At 40.0% G+C, this 18,639-nt stretch overlaps 1 protein-coding gene across 1 annotated transcript in view; it reads left to right on the top strand.

Annotated features, from left to right (window-relative positions):
* GARNL3 (GTPase activating Rap/RanGAP domain like 3) overlaps positions 1-18,639 on the top strand; it is a 208,890-nt gene that overhangs the window by 38,528 nt on the left and 151,723 nt on the right. Inside the window, exon 2 of the mRNA XM_077835615.1 lies at positions 12,001-12,070. Coding sequence (XP_077691741.1) covers positions 12,001-12,070 — 70 coding nt within the window. The remainder of the gene's footprint in view (positions 1-12,000; positions 12,071-18,639) is intronic.

Genomic DNA, 18,639 nt, shown 5'->3' with positions numbered 1-18,639 from the left:
ATGGATCACTTGATGATACCTGTTCTGTTCGTTCCCTCTGAGGCAACTGGCCACTCTTGGAAGACAGAATACTGAGCTAGATGGACCTTTGGTCTGACACAGTATGGCCATTCTTATTCTTAAGATGGGATTCAGTGTCCCAAAGAGACTTGTAGACCCTGTCACCAAGTCCCTCTCATTATGAAATGTGCTGATGTGTGTTCGAAGCCTTCAACAGCTCGGAGTTTGTCGGAGGTGGAACTTCATCAAAATCATCCTCGCTGTCTTGATTATTTTTTTTATTATGATATGTTTAATCAACACAAGCTCATTTCTCTGACCTTGCAGCAGCTGCAGCGCTCAGTAATTCCTCATCAGTTAACTCACTGAACCTGGGCAAATCCTCATCCACAACAACTACTAAGTCCTCTTTTTTCCGTATTGACTGGAAGTGGAATATTGTTCAGGAGGTTGTCAATATCCTCACTATGCATATCTTTCACTGGCACAACAAATTTGCTTTCCTGAAACAATTGGAAATTGTTGTCAGATTTACATCTTGCCATGCCTCACAAGAAAATGAATGCAATCAAGCAAACTTACAGTTTTCAGGACTGTCTGAACATCTGTCTTGGTCTGCATCAAGAGCAATAATAATCCAGTTTGCAATTTTCTGATTGGTAATGTCCGTTTATGCTCATAATCGCACCTTGAGCCATATGTTGCATCAAAGATGTAGTGTTAGGGGTAAGAATTCGAGCTGAATGTTTGTGAGAACCAATCCTTAGGCGATAGATCTCTTCCTCAAATTGGGCCTGCAATTGAACATTCAAAAAATCCACTTTGACCCCTGTGGAAAACTTAGAATTCATAGGAGCTCATTTCAATTCAGTAATAGCAAGAGTCTACCTTCCTCTGCATAGGTTTGGCTCTTTCCAACATAGCTAATATACTTCAGCTCAGCCCCCAAGATCAGGTCAAGAATTGTCTTCAGTTGTTGGGGCTCACAGCAGCCAGCACCTTCATCACAGACCATGCAAGACTCCGAATGCGCTGCCTTCAGGGGTGGCTCAGAACTGTTTATTCACCAGACACTGTCTAAACATGCTTCTTTCCTTTTTCACTTGCATAAAACAATCCTTCATTTGGAGGAAAGACCATCACAACATATGCACAGGAGCCCCATTTGCACGTCCTTCCCCAGGGTCATCATAATGATGGACACCTCTCTGCTAGGGTGGGGAGAGCATTTAGACACTCTTACAGCTCAGCACAAGTTGATGTTGCAAGAGATCATGCTACACAGCAGCCTCCTGGAACTCAGAATGGTCAGATACGCCTGTCTCCAGTTTTTACAGCTAATGAGGAGCAAACACATAAAGGTCATGACAGGCAGCATATAATTCAGGTTTTATTTCAACTGGAAGGAGGCGCAATATCGCCCTCCCTCTGTGCCAGAGCTGTCAGATTTTGGAATTGGAGTATATGCAGTCAGGTCATCATCACAACAGCCTAGCTGACTAGCATGCATGCATGGGCTGCACACACATGGCTATGAGAAATCTCCGATGAAAGGCGCAGGTGGCACTAGCACACCTGTAGTGGAGCAGCTGTAGGGGGACACATCTTGAAGTACCACAGTTACTGCACAGGAAGAGTAACCATTTCTTTCTTTCTTCAGGTATGTGAGCAGTTTATTGTAAAGTCACATTGGCTGTTGCTTGTTCTTTGCATTCTCTTCTTTTTCACAGATGTTTTCACCAGTAGTCTGCTGTGCCTTGATTATGGTGTTTTTTAGGACCATTCAGCTGTCTTTCATTCTGGTGGATTTTTAATATTTCCTACTGCACTTTAGTCACAACATTATTTATTTCCCCAAAATTTGCTTTCCTGAAACCTGAAGCACTAGTACTTGATGATTTCTGTGCATGCATTTCTCATTACACTTAATTTGTTCAAATCCTCATTATTATTCTCATCTCCTCAGTTGGTTTCTCCCTATCTGTAGTAGGTAAGTTCAGGATGTGTGGGTTGGAGCGTTTCTCTAGCTTTTGATTCATAACACATTTCTTTTACTTAACCTGGGAACTCTTGCCATTGTTAGCAATAAGCTATCTTGGTATTTAAAACACACCATCAATATAGTGTCATATGGCTCAGAGTGCCTTGAGAGTTGGTCCAGGAATGTTTTTTGTTTTCTCTCACCTTCTGTGTAGGTGATCTTTAGCAGTAGTTACTCCTTTGCTTTTTTCATTTCTTGTATCCGAATAATTTCTCTGCCACTCTTCTTTGTCAGATTGCAATAAAAAACCCCAAATTTGGCTTCTCTCTCTCCCCCATATTGATTGAACTCTTCTGTATTGATGTTCCAGTTGAGGATCATCCCACCAAATTTCATTTATGCCCAATATATCATATTCTCCATTTATTTATTTTCATTTATAGTTTTTGCTTGTTTTCCATACCCTTGTATGTGTGTATCGACATCATAATATGCTAATGTCCTATGAATTATTTATCCTTTTTATTTCAAACAGCTCTGTCTTCAAGCCTACCTTGTCTGTTGGAAATACACATCTGTTCACTGAGTTAAGTGAAAGATCCTGTTCTCCCTCTTCCCATCCCCTTCTATTGTGGGTAATTAAAATACTTCTTAACAAGGTCTGCTAGAGTTGAATCTAGGAGGTTGGTACCTTTTCTGCTTAAATAGACTCTTAATTACTTTACATATTCCATTAATCGCCATTAAAAAATGCTGATAAAAGATTGATTTAAATCAAAGTGTGTTCTGCAGTAATGTAAGCATGTCCAGAAATGTGGTATAATCAGTAAGAGCAGCAAAGAAGATGGTTACCTGAGGAGATTGGTAATGGGTTATAGTGTCTTTTGTCTCCAGAGTATCAAATCCAATCCAGACAAAGGTCACTACTGATCAAGTAGTTGTCATCTGCTAGTTTTTTTCATAACCTATATGAAATATGTTGGAGTGGGGGAATCTTACTTCAGTTACTAGTGGATAGACATCCAGATCTAGAAAAACATCTTTTGAATTGGTCCATTTGTTCCTTTACTTTGATTCCATGTCACCAAAAAGCTTTCCAGAACAGTGTGTGTTGTGTCCTGTAGGACAATGAATTTAGGCTCTTGAGTTCATGGAAAGTGAATTCCATATCTTAGTACCCCTCACTGAGAACTTCTAGCTTCTGCATGTTTGTTTTAAACAAGGGAACTGTAAGCTTACATAACTCCGACGTCTCAATGACTTTAAGTGTTAGATGGAGAGAGAGAGAGGTGGTCTATTAGGCAACTATTTTTAAGGAATATGGATTAAAATCAACACCTTAAATTTCTCTGTAGGACCAATGAGAATCCTATGTAGATCAGAGAATGCAGGTGCAATGTACTCCCTGTAAGAAATGGTGCTCCGCAAACGGATTGCCAAGTTGAGCACCTAAAGTTCTAGGTCGATCAGGGTTACCAAAGAAGAGGATGCAACTTCCTGGCCAAGCATAAATTTTAAGTAATCTTGACCACTGCCACTACCTGAACTTTGATTGGCAGTTGCAGGTCCATCAGGACTCCCACATTACAAACCTGACTAACAAAAGGCAGACAAATTCTTGTAATAGAGGGAGCAGCTATTATCACCTCTGGTGATGGGTTCTCCCAACCCATCAGTATCACCTGAGTCTCATCTGGGTTAAAGTGCAATCAGCTTACCCTCTGCAAGTTCTCATCTCAACAAGACACTAAGAGGCAGCTTACTAGCCAGACCTAATGAAACAAACATAAAGATGGGTGCCTTCTGCATCTTGGAGAGACTGTGGTCCAGACCCCCCATTGGGGTAGATGAGCAAATACCAGAACCAATACAAAGCAAATACCAGGGCCTGAGTCCTTCAACAAGAAAAGAACTGAGCCACTTCAAAAACTATTCCTTCCATCCCTGTCAGCGTCCACAGTTGTTGACCAGAAGGTGTTGTTGGCACAGTATCAAAGGTGCTGAGCAAATTAAAATTAGAATGAATATCTGGTTCTTGTAATTTGCCAGCAGGAGATCAACCAATAAGAACATAAGAATGGCCATACTGGGTCAGACCAAAGGTCTATCTAGCCCAGCATCCTGTGTGAAAAAATACTTCCTTTTGTTTGTTTTAAACCTGCTGCCTATTAAACCTCTGCAGTCTCCATACCCATACTCCAATACCCAGACTTAAAACTGTATCTATTATGGTCAAAGAAATCTAAGGACTCTGGGTATTGCCAGAGTTGCTGCCCCACTACCTTCTTGATAACCTTTCCCATCAAAGGGAATTAGAGATTTGACATTAACTAGTGCAACTGTCAATACCCAAAGATAGTTTATTGAATAAGAGCCCAACAGTTACTTTCTGGCAGAAATAAACAAGCAGAGATGACATCACATTTTCCTCTCCCACATGGATGGAATCAGTGAAGGTATGAGGGACAAGAAATGGTTCACTCCTTCACTCCCCCCACCCCAACTTCTGTCCAGCTGTAAAGTGAAAGGAGCAGCAAAAATGAACAATTCTTTCCTAGCTGTGCTCCCTCTCACTTTTGATAGTCAGAAGAACTCCCTTCCTCCATTTGTACTATTTTTCCCTGTTGTGGGAGGCTGGATGACATGAGTGAGAGGAGGAGGCTGGGACATGAACTGTGTGTGAGAGAATATAAGGGAGATGCCCACCCTTTCAAGAATTAGAAAAGGGTCTCATTTATTCTATCCATCTTTGACTTCTTTCTTTCTTGCTCCACCGATTTAGCTATGTCCAAATCTTGTCACTTATTCCTCTGTAACATCTATAAGATCTGTTTTTTTTCTCTCTCTCCATATAACTAAATTATTTTCCAAGCCTTTATCATCTACTGAATTGATCAGTGCAACCTCTTCTCCTTTGTGCTCCCCACATCCATGTCACCCCCTCCAGTTCATTCGATACCTAACCACTAACATCATCTTGCTTGGCTGTTGCTCTGATCGCAATCTCTCTGAATCCCTCCATTGACACTCCCATTTCCACCACGTAAAATTCAAGTTTGCCTGAACCTACATGGACCTTCACACTGCTTCCCCTCCTTATCCATCTGCTATATATGTTCTCAGTGATTCACCAATGATACCAATCTCTACTGTCCATTACTTGCACAAGCATCTCCGTGCTTTCTTCCATACCATCCTCTTATGCATGTAATACACTTTTGAAATTGGGCTGTAAGGCCTCTACCCTAAAACCCACTTCATTATAGAAGTGTACAGGAAATTGTTGATAGTGGCTGAGAGCCAATCCAATATAGGGATTGATGACTATATATATTATATGGGTTGCTGTCTCTGAACCCTGTTAGTGTTACATAACATTTCCCATTATAACACTGTATTTTCAATTGTTTATAACTTTTCCAAAGTTTAAATAACTCAGGTTGACTCATTCCATGTTTGGTCTCTGCCTTGCATGTTTTTTTCTCAGCAAAAACAGTTCAGCCATAGTCAAAAATAAGGTCAGAGGAAAACAGGTAGTTTTAACAATAACCCATTTTCCTGACCAGTTTTTAAGAAGCTTTTGTGCCTTGTGGATTTGGAGCAGGAACCTGAAATTTGACAGGGGCTTTTCCTAGGGTTACAGTAGTGCCTTTTGCCGTTTCTGTGAAAATCCATTCAGATTTGCACAAGTTATAAACCACAGGCTTGCTACTAAAATATCTGAAAATTCCATCTACATGGAATGTGCTTGCCAGCCTTCCTGAGCCTCCTGAAGCAACCACACAGACCAGATGGGATGGGACATCTGGATGGGACAGACAGTTGCAGCCTATATCGATGCAGGATCTCATAATTAGTCTCTCCCTTTCTAATTTCTCCCTCTTGTTGTCCTGCTGTTAGTAATCATTTTTCTTGTCTTAAATAGATTATAAGCTCTTTGGGACAGGAACTGTCTATTTATATAATTGCACAAGGCCCAGAACAATGGTGTATTCTGCTGATTGGGGCATTTGGGTATTGTTGTGATTATTGCACCTGAAAAGATACCCTAAGCTCAATTGTAAAAGGTATATGAAAGTTCATAAGATTTTACAATAACCATGAAAAATAGGTCAAGTTGTTTACGACAGTGAATGTTATAATAGGTTCAAGGAAACCAGACAGAAAAACTATCTGTCCAAACAAAATGACCTACTGATATAAGTCAACGACTGTGGGGAGATCATACTTGGTAATCAAGCAAATGTGGGAACAAAGTTACCTCTCCCAATTTTGGCTTACAGAAATTGATTTAACTGATGGACAAAATAATGAGGATAAAATATGCTGCCCACTTTTACTACTTTTTGGGGCTCTTAAAAAAAGAGATTTTGAAGGGGAAACAATCTTCTCTCAGCTCATCTGCCAGCATTGCAACTCATCTTGACTCATCTAAAGGACTTTCATCCTGAGACGAATGCTGGTTGGCCTTGGTCTTGTTTAAGGAACTTTGTTTTCATCTGTAAGGGCTGAAAATCATCACATTATCATGACATCCAGTCCTCAGCCCTCCAGTGGAGATAGCTAATTATCAACATTACAAAAGCTTGTAAGATCCTATATTGTATTCCCTTCCCTTGCTGTGGTGTTTTCTTCCCAACTATTTCTTTCCTCCTGTCTTATCTCTTTCTCTTGGCTTTTCATCAAATCCTGAAGTCAGCTATACTGCATTCATCATCACTGCCTTGTCTAAGGATCCAGCCAGATGATGCCCCTGACCAGATTGTAACTAATCAAGCTTCAAAGAGCAGGTGTTGTGTGGTTGACTTGCCAGCCAAAACATCCACTCATAACTAACCAGTGGTCCAGTGTTTCCTTTTCTATCCTGTTTCTCCTCCACCTTGAGTCTGTTACTTAAGAACAGGAAAAGTGAATCTCATTCACATCAGGACTGAGAGTAAAATTAACTTTTTCCTTTTTTTATCAGAGAAAAGTTGTTCTGAAAATGGGAGAGTCTGATACTTTGACTCCAAAAGGAGACAGACTTTGGTAAGGTCTGAAATTTATTTTGCATAATCACTCAGTTTCAATATAAATGCTTGTTTTAATTTCTTGGGTGTGTTTTTTTTTTTAGTTTAATCAGTATATTTTTAATTTGAATGAATGATTTTGGGTGTTTTGCCAAGTAACAGAGTAAACCCAAGGCCTCTATTTAAAACTAACCCCAAACCTATCTATCTCTGTTTAATGTTGGACAGTGAAAGAGTTTATAACACGTTTAACTCTTTAGGCCTTTGAGATCAATATCTATACAGCAGTACTACTGCAATGCAAATAGTACACATCAGCTCAAATGGTAGAGGTAAGGGGGCTAGCTTAGGACTTCGAAGACCTGGGTTCAATTCCCTGCCCTACCACATAGTTCCTATGATCTTGGGCAAGCCAATCTGTGCCTAAAGGTAAATTGGGGATAACAGTACTTCTCTATGTCACACATAAGTACTTCAGACAGATATGTGGGATGTTACTACCTTGAAGTTATTTCACTGAGACCAGGAAATCATCCGCAATCAAATCCAGGTGCATTGTACAGCCACTCAAAAGCTAAAATCTTAAATTTGTGTAAAAAACCATTGCTCTGTTTTAGGAAATGGTGACAAAACACATGAGGCCAACATTTCATGTTTTATTGTTTGAACTGCCAAATAAAATACAGTAGATTCTGCATATTAGAAACCTCTCAGTTCCCAGCAAAAAGTTGTTGTTGTTTGGAAGTTGCCAATAAGTGGAAGGCACTGTTTTCAAGGTGTGACAAAGCTCCTCCTCTGCCTTGGTGGGTCTTGTGCTTTTTGATAGCTTTGCTCACCTCAGAGGTTCACGGCAACCCTCAATTCGGCTGCTTCTGCTAGAGGCTCAAACCTGCTGTTCACTCAGCTAACCTCATCACTGGCCAGCATGGGGGCAACGGAGAACAATCCCCACAGTCTCTGTGTCCCACCGAGTGAGTTGGGGACAGGCCAGATCCCTTTCTAAATTATACCTTCCCTTCTGGTGTTTCTCACAGACCAGGTCAGCTCCTCCTGTGTCCGACCAGGAGTTGGGGGGATGAGGGGAACCCAGGCCACCCTCTACACTGGGTTCCAGCCCAGGGCCCTGTGGATAATAGCTGTCTACAATGTCTCCTGTATCAGCTGCATGACAGCTACAACTCCCTGGGCTACTTCCCCATGGCCTCCCCCCAGCACCTTCTTTATCCTCACCGCAGGATCTTCCTCCTGAAGCCTGAGCTTGTAACTCCTCACTTCTCCAGCAGCATGCCTTCTCACTCCCTGCTCCTTGCATGCCCCCCACTAACTGATGGGAGGTCCTTTTTAAACCTGATTAGTGTCCTGATTAGTCTGCCTGCCATAATTGATTCTAGTATGTTCTTAATTGGTTCCAGGTGTCTTAATTAGCTTGCCTGTCTTAATTGGTTCTAGCAGGTTCCTGATTGGCTTTAGCACAGCCTCTGCTCTGGTCACTCAGGGAACAGAAAAGTGCTTATCCAGTGGCCAGCATTTTTTGTTTAAAATGTAAAATAAGTTTTCAAGAACAAAATTTGTCTGCTTTTTATGGTTGGCCACCTCCACTTGTAAATCCTTCTCAGTCTTGCGTACAGTCTCATAGCCATTCTCAAAGCCATGATTCTATCATATCTTGTGGAAAACGTCGACGGCACTTAGGTGTTCTATAAGCGAAGGCTCTTCAGGTTCATCATTCAATGCAGTATTGTCTTGTACCTCTTGTGGCTCATCAGCCTGTAGGTGCTTCACAGTGGCTGCTGTCTCCAGAAATTCTGCATCAGTGAACTCACCTTCCATCTGCAAATGACTGTCATATTCAACAGTGGTCTCAAATTCATGTGCTTTTCGTTTCTGGAACTGATGCATTGGCCAGCACATTGATGTCTACCAGACCAGCACTTTCTGTTGCTGTTGAAAACTGCTTCAGAAAGGAAGGGTTTGCACAGTCTTGGGGAGAACAACGGCCCATGGCTTCTTAACAAGATGAAATGCATCAGTCAGAATTGTTCTCTGTCAACATCCAATGCTTGTAAGTATGAGTCAGCATCAAGAGATGTGATGATGCATGCAGTAAGATGATCATGGTAGAGACCACTGAAGTTTTTAATGACACTCATGTCCATTGGGTGCTTGGCTAAGGTTGTGTTTGCAGGGAAGAATATTAACACGATGTGTGATAGCTCTACATTAAGTGAATGAGCCGGGCAATTTAGCCACTCTTCAAACAACATATTTGCATCCAGGCATTTGCAGAGCTTTGGTAGATCATGGCAGCTTTGAGTGGTCCTTAAGAAACAATGAGGCCACTTGCTCTTTTCAACCACCATAAGATGGCATTTCTCCATTCCATCCATGTTTGCACAACACACCAATGCAATGTGGTCCATAGCTTTATTTTTTTCTTTCCCCTCCCGCAAACCCTTCTTTCATCATGCTACAGCCTCTGTTGGGAAAGCCCAGTAGAAGAGACCAGGTTCATCAGCACTCAAGATGTCACGTGGCTGGAACTTCTCTAGAATGCTGGGTAAGATGTCCATCCTCCATTCAGCAGCCACCAGAAGATCAGTGTCTTTTTTTCTTGCTGTGCTCTTTATGTTGAATCACAGTGTGGTGGGCTTTCCATTGACTAAGCCAGCCATCTGATGGGTTGAACTCCTTCCCCTGCTCTGCTGCCAGCAACTAGCTTTATTTCTTCTTTGGTTTGGAGAGTTGAGCACCTTGGCCAAGCTTATGCTGAAACCAGAGCCACAGGGTTTCACCAATGTCTGCCTCCTTTCCATTGTGTTGATGCCTGCAGTCTTGGTTTGTGCTGCTTCTGTGCTCCTGTAAAATGTTAGGGCTGTTCTTTAGAATGGGTCAAACAGTGGACTTTGAGATACCAAATTTATGGCTACATGCACTTGCTGAGCACAGGGCTCACACAGGGGCTCCAGAACCCAAACTTTATTGGTGAAAGGTAGGTCCAAGCATTTGGAAGCTATGGTACACAGTGGAAGTGTTGAGCTATGTGTTCTTAGAGCCAGGAAATTGATTACAGGTAGGAACTCTCCTCTACAAAAGATGCTAATAAGCACATGCCTATTGCCGGTATCTGAATCCTTTTAACATTCATAATGGAATGAGGTTGGTTCCTGACAGAGTATTGCCAGTAATTGGAAGTTGCTCTTATCAGTATTGCTGTAAAGTGGAATCTACTGTAATTTATTTTTAAAGCCTTAGTTACATGTAATATAGTATAATCATGGCATGTGGGATAATCTGTTTATATTTATTTGTGTGGTAAGTGGTAAAAATTTTAAAAGTATGTAAATCTCACTTTCAAACATGTATATGCTTTTGAAAATCCTATCCAAGATCTGAATTATTTCCACAGAACTCAGTTCTTTTATCCAGTTTTCCATACTTCACTAAAGAATATAGTGTTTTTTTCAGTCGTGTGTGTGTGTGTGTGTAATTTATATAAGTAGGTGGTGGGTGAATAGATATAGACTACATGATGGAGTGTGTAGTGTGAAGGTTTTGTTGGCATGACTTTGGGATGGCAACTATACCGATCAGCAGCTTAGCTACTTGTGTAATGCCTGTCATCTCAAATGAGTACCAATAACGCTTCCTTGTATTTTCTATATAATGCTTATATTTGAGAGAGAGTATTTTAGAATTATTTTGGCAAGTTTTAAAATTGTTATTAGAGCTGTTTCATTTGTATTCTTCCATCTAAATTTATTCTGCCTTCATTCCAACCACACAGAAGTCAAAAGGAAATAAAATAATTAAAGCATTTTAAATACCTGTAAATACAACCCAAAATAGCTTTTCTATAGTAAAAATTGTAATTTTAAATGTTGGTACCTTGGGGTCCTCTAGGGCTGAAGCAAGTGTTGCGAGTCTTACTGAAAGCTAAGAAATTCTCCTTCCATACACTTAAAGCTGCAGTTTCTACCATTGATTATTTCAAAGCTATCTAACAGGATATCTGTTCTTGGTCTGTGATTGACTGACTGTTGTCCATGTTACATCGAAGCAATTTTTTGAGGAAAATATTTTTGTAGCAAGTTGAAAAAAAAACTATGTAATAGTGGTGACTGTTGGAAGCTAGTGGTAGGTTTGGGTTGTCAGGAAAAGTGCTGGGGAGATGGACTAGTATACAGAGTGCACGTCAGGCAGTCAAAGGTTTATACTAAATTGCAGCCTTGCTTTTTTTTAAGATTGTATTTATAACATGGATATCACCACTATATATGTGGGGCCAAAGTGTACTATAGGTATCAAGAAAGGAAAATGCATTTGCCACTTGTTCTAGGTACACCAAACCCATAAATTGATATACATTATATTCATACGAAATAACTGTTTGAATGCATGTGTGTGCACCCACAGACATTTAACTTGGGGCTAGACTTCTATTTATTCTGAGTGAGAATTTTATTTTTGTCACTAAAGCCTACAGGAGGAGGAAACTATAAACTAATTATTGTTTTTTAAAAAACTTCAGAAGTAAAATCGTATTTTTATTTTCTATGAGTATTTAGGGCATATAAAGAGACTCTCCTGTAAGAAAGTTAATTACAGCATACCACGTGTCAGCAAATATAGCTCATGTAGGCAGTCCTGTTCTATGTGTTAAGTTTATTGCAGGGTTTCTTTTCCCTTAGGTTAGACAGAGATCTCAAATGAAATTTATAATTACCATCCACCCTGGAGCTCTCAGTTGATCTAATGACTAAATATTAAATTTAATAATGGTTTTTCCTTCTGATCAGGCTCAGGCATTTCATTCTCTTTCAGGGTAAAATGAAAGCTAGACTGCAATGGCTGCTAGAGGTTTTGCATGTTGTAAGGAGGGCCCCCTGCAGTGGTGAGCCTATGCACCGCAAACCTTGTTCAGCAGGAACGATTTTTGTCAATGGTAGCTGAATATTGCAGGAGCTTTAGGGCCAGTTAACTATGTCTACTGATGAAGCATTTCTGTTCCAGCTCTGTCTCTGAAGACTTGGGCTGTAGACGTGGAGAGTTCAGCAGAAAGCATTATGGATCTGTGGAGCTGGTAAGTTTATATAGACCATTCCATGATTCTCAGTTGTTCTGAATTTTAGCAGCTTGTAATGCAGAGCTTGTGGAAATCTATTTTTGTTTATGTGCAGGTGAAATATTATCACAAAAGCATCACAAATAGCCTGGAAAAATAAGGTTCTTAGGCTGAGTTTGAAAATTATAATGTCTTAAATCTATTTTGAAGTGCATATTTATTATCTTTGCTTGCAGACCTTTCACTCTAATCTAAATCTTCTCTGCCAGTCAGCTGAAAAATAGTATGTATCTAGCATTTACCTTAAAAATTCAAAAAGATTGAAAATTAGCCTGTTTTGTTGATATTAATTTGAGGTTGACAAAAGAGCAGCACTATGATTTTATAATTGATTGATATTTGTGTGTGTGTGTTTGTTAATGGGGTGGGGTGGAGAGGTTGAAGTTAAAAATGGAGGTATAATTTTATCATAGAAAAACCTCTGCCCAAAAAAATCCATGCTAATTTATTTTGTTTAAGATTTTTCTTCAAATCTAGGCATGAAGTGAACATTTTTACTTCTTAATGAAGGAAGAATTTGGATACTGCATAAATTAACAGAGTATCAGTTATTGAAACACTGTCATTGACTATAGATAGCCAGAATTAAATTGTCCAAGTTGATACAGGGAAACTGAGGGAAGGGGAAGAGGGAGAAGCTGTATTTTTATCCTTAATATAGGAAGGAATCTGGAATATCTTATTAGATAGCACTGCAATTTCAGGCTAGTAGAAAGTGTATTAATTGATAAGTATGCCAATTGTGTACACTGGTAGATTATTGTTCAGCAGTACGGTTGTGAGGAGACCAAGGATCAGATGTTTATACACACACACACACACACACACACACACACACACGTATTTTCTATACTAATTCAAGGTATTATCTCTGGTGATTAATAATAAAAGAAATAATCATAAGAGGGCAAATTAACTGTTGTCTGCTCAACAGACTATTTGTACCTACTGAAAGTATTTAGGTTATTATTTGAAAAACTATCTGCAAATTTTTATTCATCGGTCCAAAGTACACTAATTTAGGACAAGTAACCTTAATTTTTGGTTTGTTTGTTCTTTATCTGTTTGACATTTTGGACAATCTACTTTTGGTATCACATATGGGTAGAAACTAAATTTTTTTCTGTCACAATCGTAACTGTGGCTACAATTTTGGTGATGAGGTGATGGTGTTCACAGTAATTGTGAATTTTAATAAAGTTTGTGACCCCCAGGAGTGGTGGCTCCTGTGGTACCAGTTCTCTGCTGTGGGCATTGCAACCTGGCCCACATGGTAACAGCACAACTCAGGTTTGGCATGTCTTCCCATCTGTAGATGAAGATGGGGTGGATGTGCCAAACCTGAGTGGTGCGGCAACCTGATGCACAGAGTTACAATGCTTGGAGCAGGGAGCCGGAGCCAGGCCCAGCCCGTGGGACAGGAGCTGTCACTGTGAGGTGAGAGTGGAGTGGGTTTGATCTTCTGCCCTTCCAGTCTCTTGATGCCTCCCCTCCTTGGTGGGGTGTCTTACTCTCCAGTCTCCCCTCTTCTCCAGGGTTGGCTTGCTCTCCAACACCCCTCTGGAAGCCTTTCCTCCTCGCTGGGCTGGGCTGCTCTTCAACACGCCTTTCCCCACAACCCTGGGCTATGAACTTTCCATGACTATGGATTTTTTTCCCAGCACCTGTGCTGTGAAATTGACTAAATTGTAGCTTCATTTATATTTTTCTATCTGTTCCCCTAACATCAGGTTTTAAATGTTAAATAATGGCAGACATGGAGCTGAAATTGAGGGGACGATTTTGGCTGTCATGAAACGTGATTTAACTTTTCCCCTGTAATTCTTCAGGCTTTTAAAAACAAAATATTGAATCAATGCTTTTTTTTCCTAAGCCTGTTCACTGCTTGAACAATTTTATTTTCTGCTGGGGATTTCCACCCTTAATGCAACAAAAGCTGATCTACCCTAGAATTTCTCCCTAAATTTTCCCACTAATGTTACCACTGGTGCAACTACACCAGTGGTAGCAATAGCAGGAGATCTTGTGTAGACAAGGCACCAGCAGCTGCTGGTGTTTTTACTTACATGCGTTTTTGTCCCGCTGTGATCACGATTTACATATTGTATTTTAATCCAGTTATAAGCATTTGTTCTCACAAAAATCTTCTGAGGTAAATACTATTATATCCATTTTGTTGATGAGTAAATTGAGGTACAAAGGAGAAGTGACTTGCTCTAGGCTGCACAGTGAGTCATTGGTGGAGCTGGAAATGGAGCCCATCACCCTTGACTACCAGTCCTCTACTCTAAATGCAGCACACACTGCCTCTCTGTACATACACACCACACATTTCCAAATGTATTAGTTAATTAAATAACATTCATATTAAATAGGCTTTAGTTTGAATGTTGTCATGTAAATTTGGCAAGTCTGGTTTAAGAGTCTTGTGAGCTACAATTTCATAAAATGTTTAAACAGTCAAAGCAGCTTTTACAGTTGATATACTTTAGTTCAACCACAACTTATCGGGCTGGATGCAGTAATAACTTGGTGAAAATGTATGTCGCAAGATATGTAGTAGGTTGGACTACATGATCACAATGGTCCCTTCTGGCCTTAAATCTATGAATGCATGAATTTATAAAAAGCAGTCTTTAATGATCCAAAAAATGAGTGAAAAAAATCAACTGAAGTAGGAAGGGAAGTAAAGGCAAATTATAACCAAAATAATCTTCTTGTACCCAATTTTAATTGTTTTCTGATTTATTATTTAGAAATCCTTATAGACATAGGCTGAAGAACTCTAGTGATCAGCTTGATTCCTCCTTAATAAGTTCAAAGAATAAATTATTTATATGTATACATCAGTTTTTAATATGCATCCAATACAGTATTTCTGAGCACATGTACTATATTTAGAATAACATGCTGCTTATTTAAAAATCAGATTCCTTCCACCTCTTAAATATATATATTAGGGCTGTCGATTAATTGCAGTTAACTCACGCGATTAATTCAAAAAAATTAATCGCAATTAAAAAATTGTCGTTTTAATCGCATTGTTAAACAATGGAATACCAATTGAAATTTATTAAATATTTTTGGATGTTCTTCTGCATTTTCAAATATATTGATGTCAATTACAACACTGAATACAAAGTACACTGCTCACTTTATATTATTTTTTATTGCAAATATTTGCTCTGTAAAAATGATCAACAAAAGAAACCATATTTTTCAATTCACCTTATACAAGTACTGTAGTGCAGTCTTTTTATCGTGAAAGTGCAACTTGCAAATAGTAGATTTTTTGTTACAGAATTGCACTGGAAAACAACACAATGCAAAACTTTAGAGTCTACGAGTCCACTCAGTCTTAATTCTCGTTCAGCCAATCGTTAAGAAAAACAAGTGTGACAGGGTCAGGCTAGATGACTACAGGAGAGTAATAGAAGGCAGATGTATTAGCCCTAGGTTAAGTAGGTCCCTTTTCCCTGGGTAAGGTAACAGGGAAGGTTCCAGAACAATCAGGAACCTTCTGGAGACCATTAAGACAGACTGGCTGATTAGAACATTTGCAGCCAATCAAGAAGCTGCTAGAATCAATTAAGGCAGGCTAATCAGGGCACCTGGGTTTTAAAAAGGAGCTCACTTCAGTTTGTGGTGTGTGTGTGTAAGCAGCTGGGAGCAAGAGGTGCTAGGAGCTGAGAGTGAGAACACATACTTTTGGAGGACTGAGGAGTACAAGCATTATCAGACACCAGGAGGAAGGTGCTATGGTGAAGATAAAGAAGGTGTTGGGAGGAGGCTATGGGGAAGTAGGCCAGGGAGTTGTAGCTGTCGCACAGCTGTTCCAGGAGGCACTCTAGACAGCTGCATTCCACAGGGCCCTGAGCTGGAACCCAGAGTAGAGGGCTGGCCCGGGTTCCCCCCAAACCTCCCAACTCCTGGTCAGACACACCTGGACTGTGGGTTCACGAAAAGGGCCAAACTGAGGGTTGCCGTGAAGCTCCAAGGTGAGCAAATCCACCAATAAGCGCAAGACCCACCAAGGTAGAGGAGGAACTTTGTCACACATGTTTGTTTACATTTACAGGAGATGATACTGCCCACTTCTTATTTACAATGTCACCAGAAAGTGAGAACAGGCATTCACATGGGATTTTTGTAGCTCGCATTGCAAGGTATTTACGTGCCAGATATGCTAAACATTCGTGCTTCGGCCACCATTCCAGAGGATATGCTTCCGTGCTGATGTTGCTTGTTAAAAAAAAATGTGTTAATTAAATTAGTGACTGAACTCCTTGTGGGAGAATTGTATGTTTCCGGCTCTATTTTACCCATTTTCTGCCATATATTTCATGTTCTAGTAGTCTTGGATGATGACTTAGCACATGTTCATTTTAAGAACACTTTCGCTGCATATTTGACAAAACGCAAAGAAGGTACCAATGTGAGATTTCTAAAGATAGCTACAGCACTTGACCCAAGGTTTAAGAATCTAAAGTGCCTTCCAAAATCTGAGAGGAATAAGGTGTGGAGCACGCTCTCAGAAGCCATAAAAGAGCAATACTCTGATGCAGAAACTACAGAATCCGAACCACCAAAAAAGAAAATCAACCTTCTGCTGGTGGCATCTGACTCGGATGATGAAAATGAACATGTCAGTCCATGCTGCTTTGGAATGTTATTGAGCAGAACCTGTCATCAGCATGGACACATGTCCTCTGGAATAGTGGTTGAAGCATGAAGGGATATATGAATCTTCAGCGCATCTGGCATGTAAATATCTTGCGACGCCGGCTACAACAGTACCATGTGAAAACCTGTTCTCACTTTCAGGTGAACAAGAAGCGGGGAGCTTTATCTCCTGCAAATGTAAACAAACTTGTTAGTCTGAGCGATTGGCAGAACAACAAATAGCACTGAGTGGACTTTTAGGCTCTAAAGTTTTACACTATTTTATTTTTAATGCAGTTATTTTTTTTTGTTTTTTACAGTGCAAATATTTGTAATCAAAACTAAATATAAAGTGAGCACTGTATGCTTTGTAGTCTCTTATAATTGAAATCAATATATTTGAAAATGTAGAAAACATCCAAATATATTTAAATAAATGGTATTCTATTATTAACAGTGCAATTAATCACAACAATTTTTTAAAATTGCGTGATTAATTGCGACTAATTTTTTGAATCGCTTGACAGCCCTAATATATATGTCAGTCTCTCTCTCTCTCTCTCTCTCTCTCTCAGTATTCATTCCCTACTCAAGTGAACACTGGAGTAAAAGAGATGGCCTTTGTGTGTCCTTGTGTTGGCTCACTGCAGGCTAATGACAACGCCATTCACTGGGATAGGATGCCTCCATCTGTGCCCATAACTGAATTGGGTATATAGGTTCCAGAAATCCTACCATTCAGCACCCCCCCCCCTTAGAGGTTACAGGTTTTTCTTTTCTCCAGGAAAATCAGGATGGAATTACCAAGACAACAGCACTCTAACAAAACCAATATTTATTATAAACAGAGAGCAAATGGAGTTCTAAAAAATGGCTTGCCTTACATATTTAGATTTATACTTCTCATACAGTAAACTAGATACAGCTTTTTTTCTTTTTTGCAGAGAAAAAAAATCAAGTGAATAGCTTACCTCCCGTGAAAGCAGTCTAGTCTCTGACTCCTCTGGTGAGCCTGTCAGCGTCACTTGTTGTCCAGAAAGAAAGGTCTCCCTTCCTTCCTCAGCCTGTCCTCCCCACACCACCTGATCCAAGCAAGTGATCCCTGCTTTCCAAACCAATTTTTATCATTTACAGTTACACACACACACACACACACACACACACACACACACACACACACACACACACACACACACACACACACACACACACACACACACACACAATGGGGGAACATACATATACATGAACATGCCGTATCCTGCAGGAGCGTGACTCATTAGTGATGGGTTTCAGAGTAGCAGCCGTGTTAGTCTGTATCTGTAAAAAGAAAAGGAGTACTTGTGGCACCTTAGAGATAATAAATTTGTTAGTCTCTAAGGTGCCACAAGTACTCCTTTTCATTAGTGATGATTAGCTTCCCTTTCAGAGGCCTAACAACATACTTCAAAACCTACCTTTCACAGACCACGTTGTCTGTTGGCATCTATTTTTGGTCAAGCCTTTTGTTAAACCTCTGAAAACAGGTTTTTTTTTTTTTTTGGTCATGAATTCTGGTCAGGTCCCCAGACCCTCTTTCACAACTTTTAATAACAAACTAGAGGTGGGATTTTCAAAAGTGCTAAGTGTTAGCCTTATACTGCTCACACATTGAGTACTTCTGAAAATTCCATGCTTTGACTCTGAAACCAGCAGATAGAGCAAATTCTAACCATAGATCCTCCACTTTTCCATGTGCAAAGTGGACTTCTTTGACCTTGCCTTCTCCATTATGAACATAGAGCAGTGTGTACATATAACAGAAAATAGCCTACAAAACTACATTGCACGCACAATTCTTCACCGAGGGAGAGTATGAAAGGGAG

The sequence above is a fragment of the Eretmochelys imbricata genome, chromosome 16 (assembly GCF_965152235.1).
Source record: "Eretmochelys imbricata isolate rEreImb1 chromosome 16, rEreImb1.hap1, whole genome shotgun sequence".
NCBI classification, from domain to species: Eukaryota; Metazoa; Chordata; order Testudines; family Cheloniidae; genus Eretmochelys; species Eretmochelys imbricata.
This window is presented reverse-complemented; position numbering and strand designations above follow the sequence as displayed.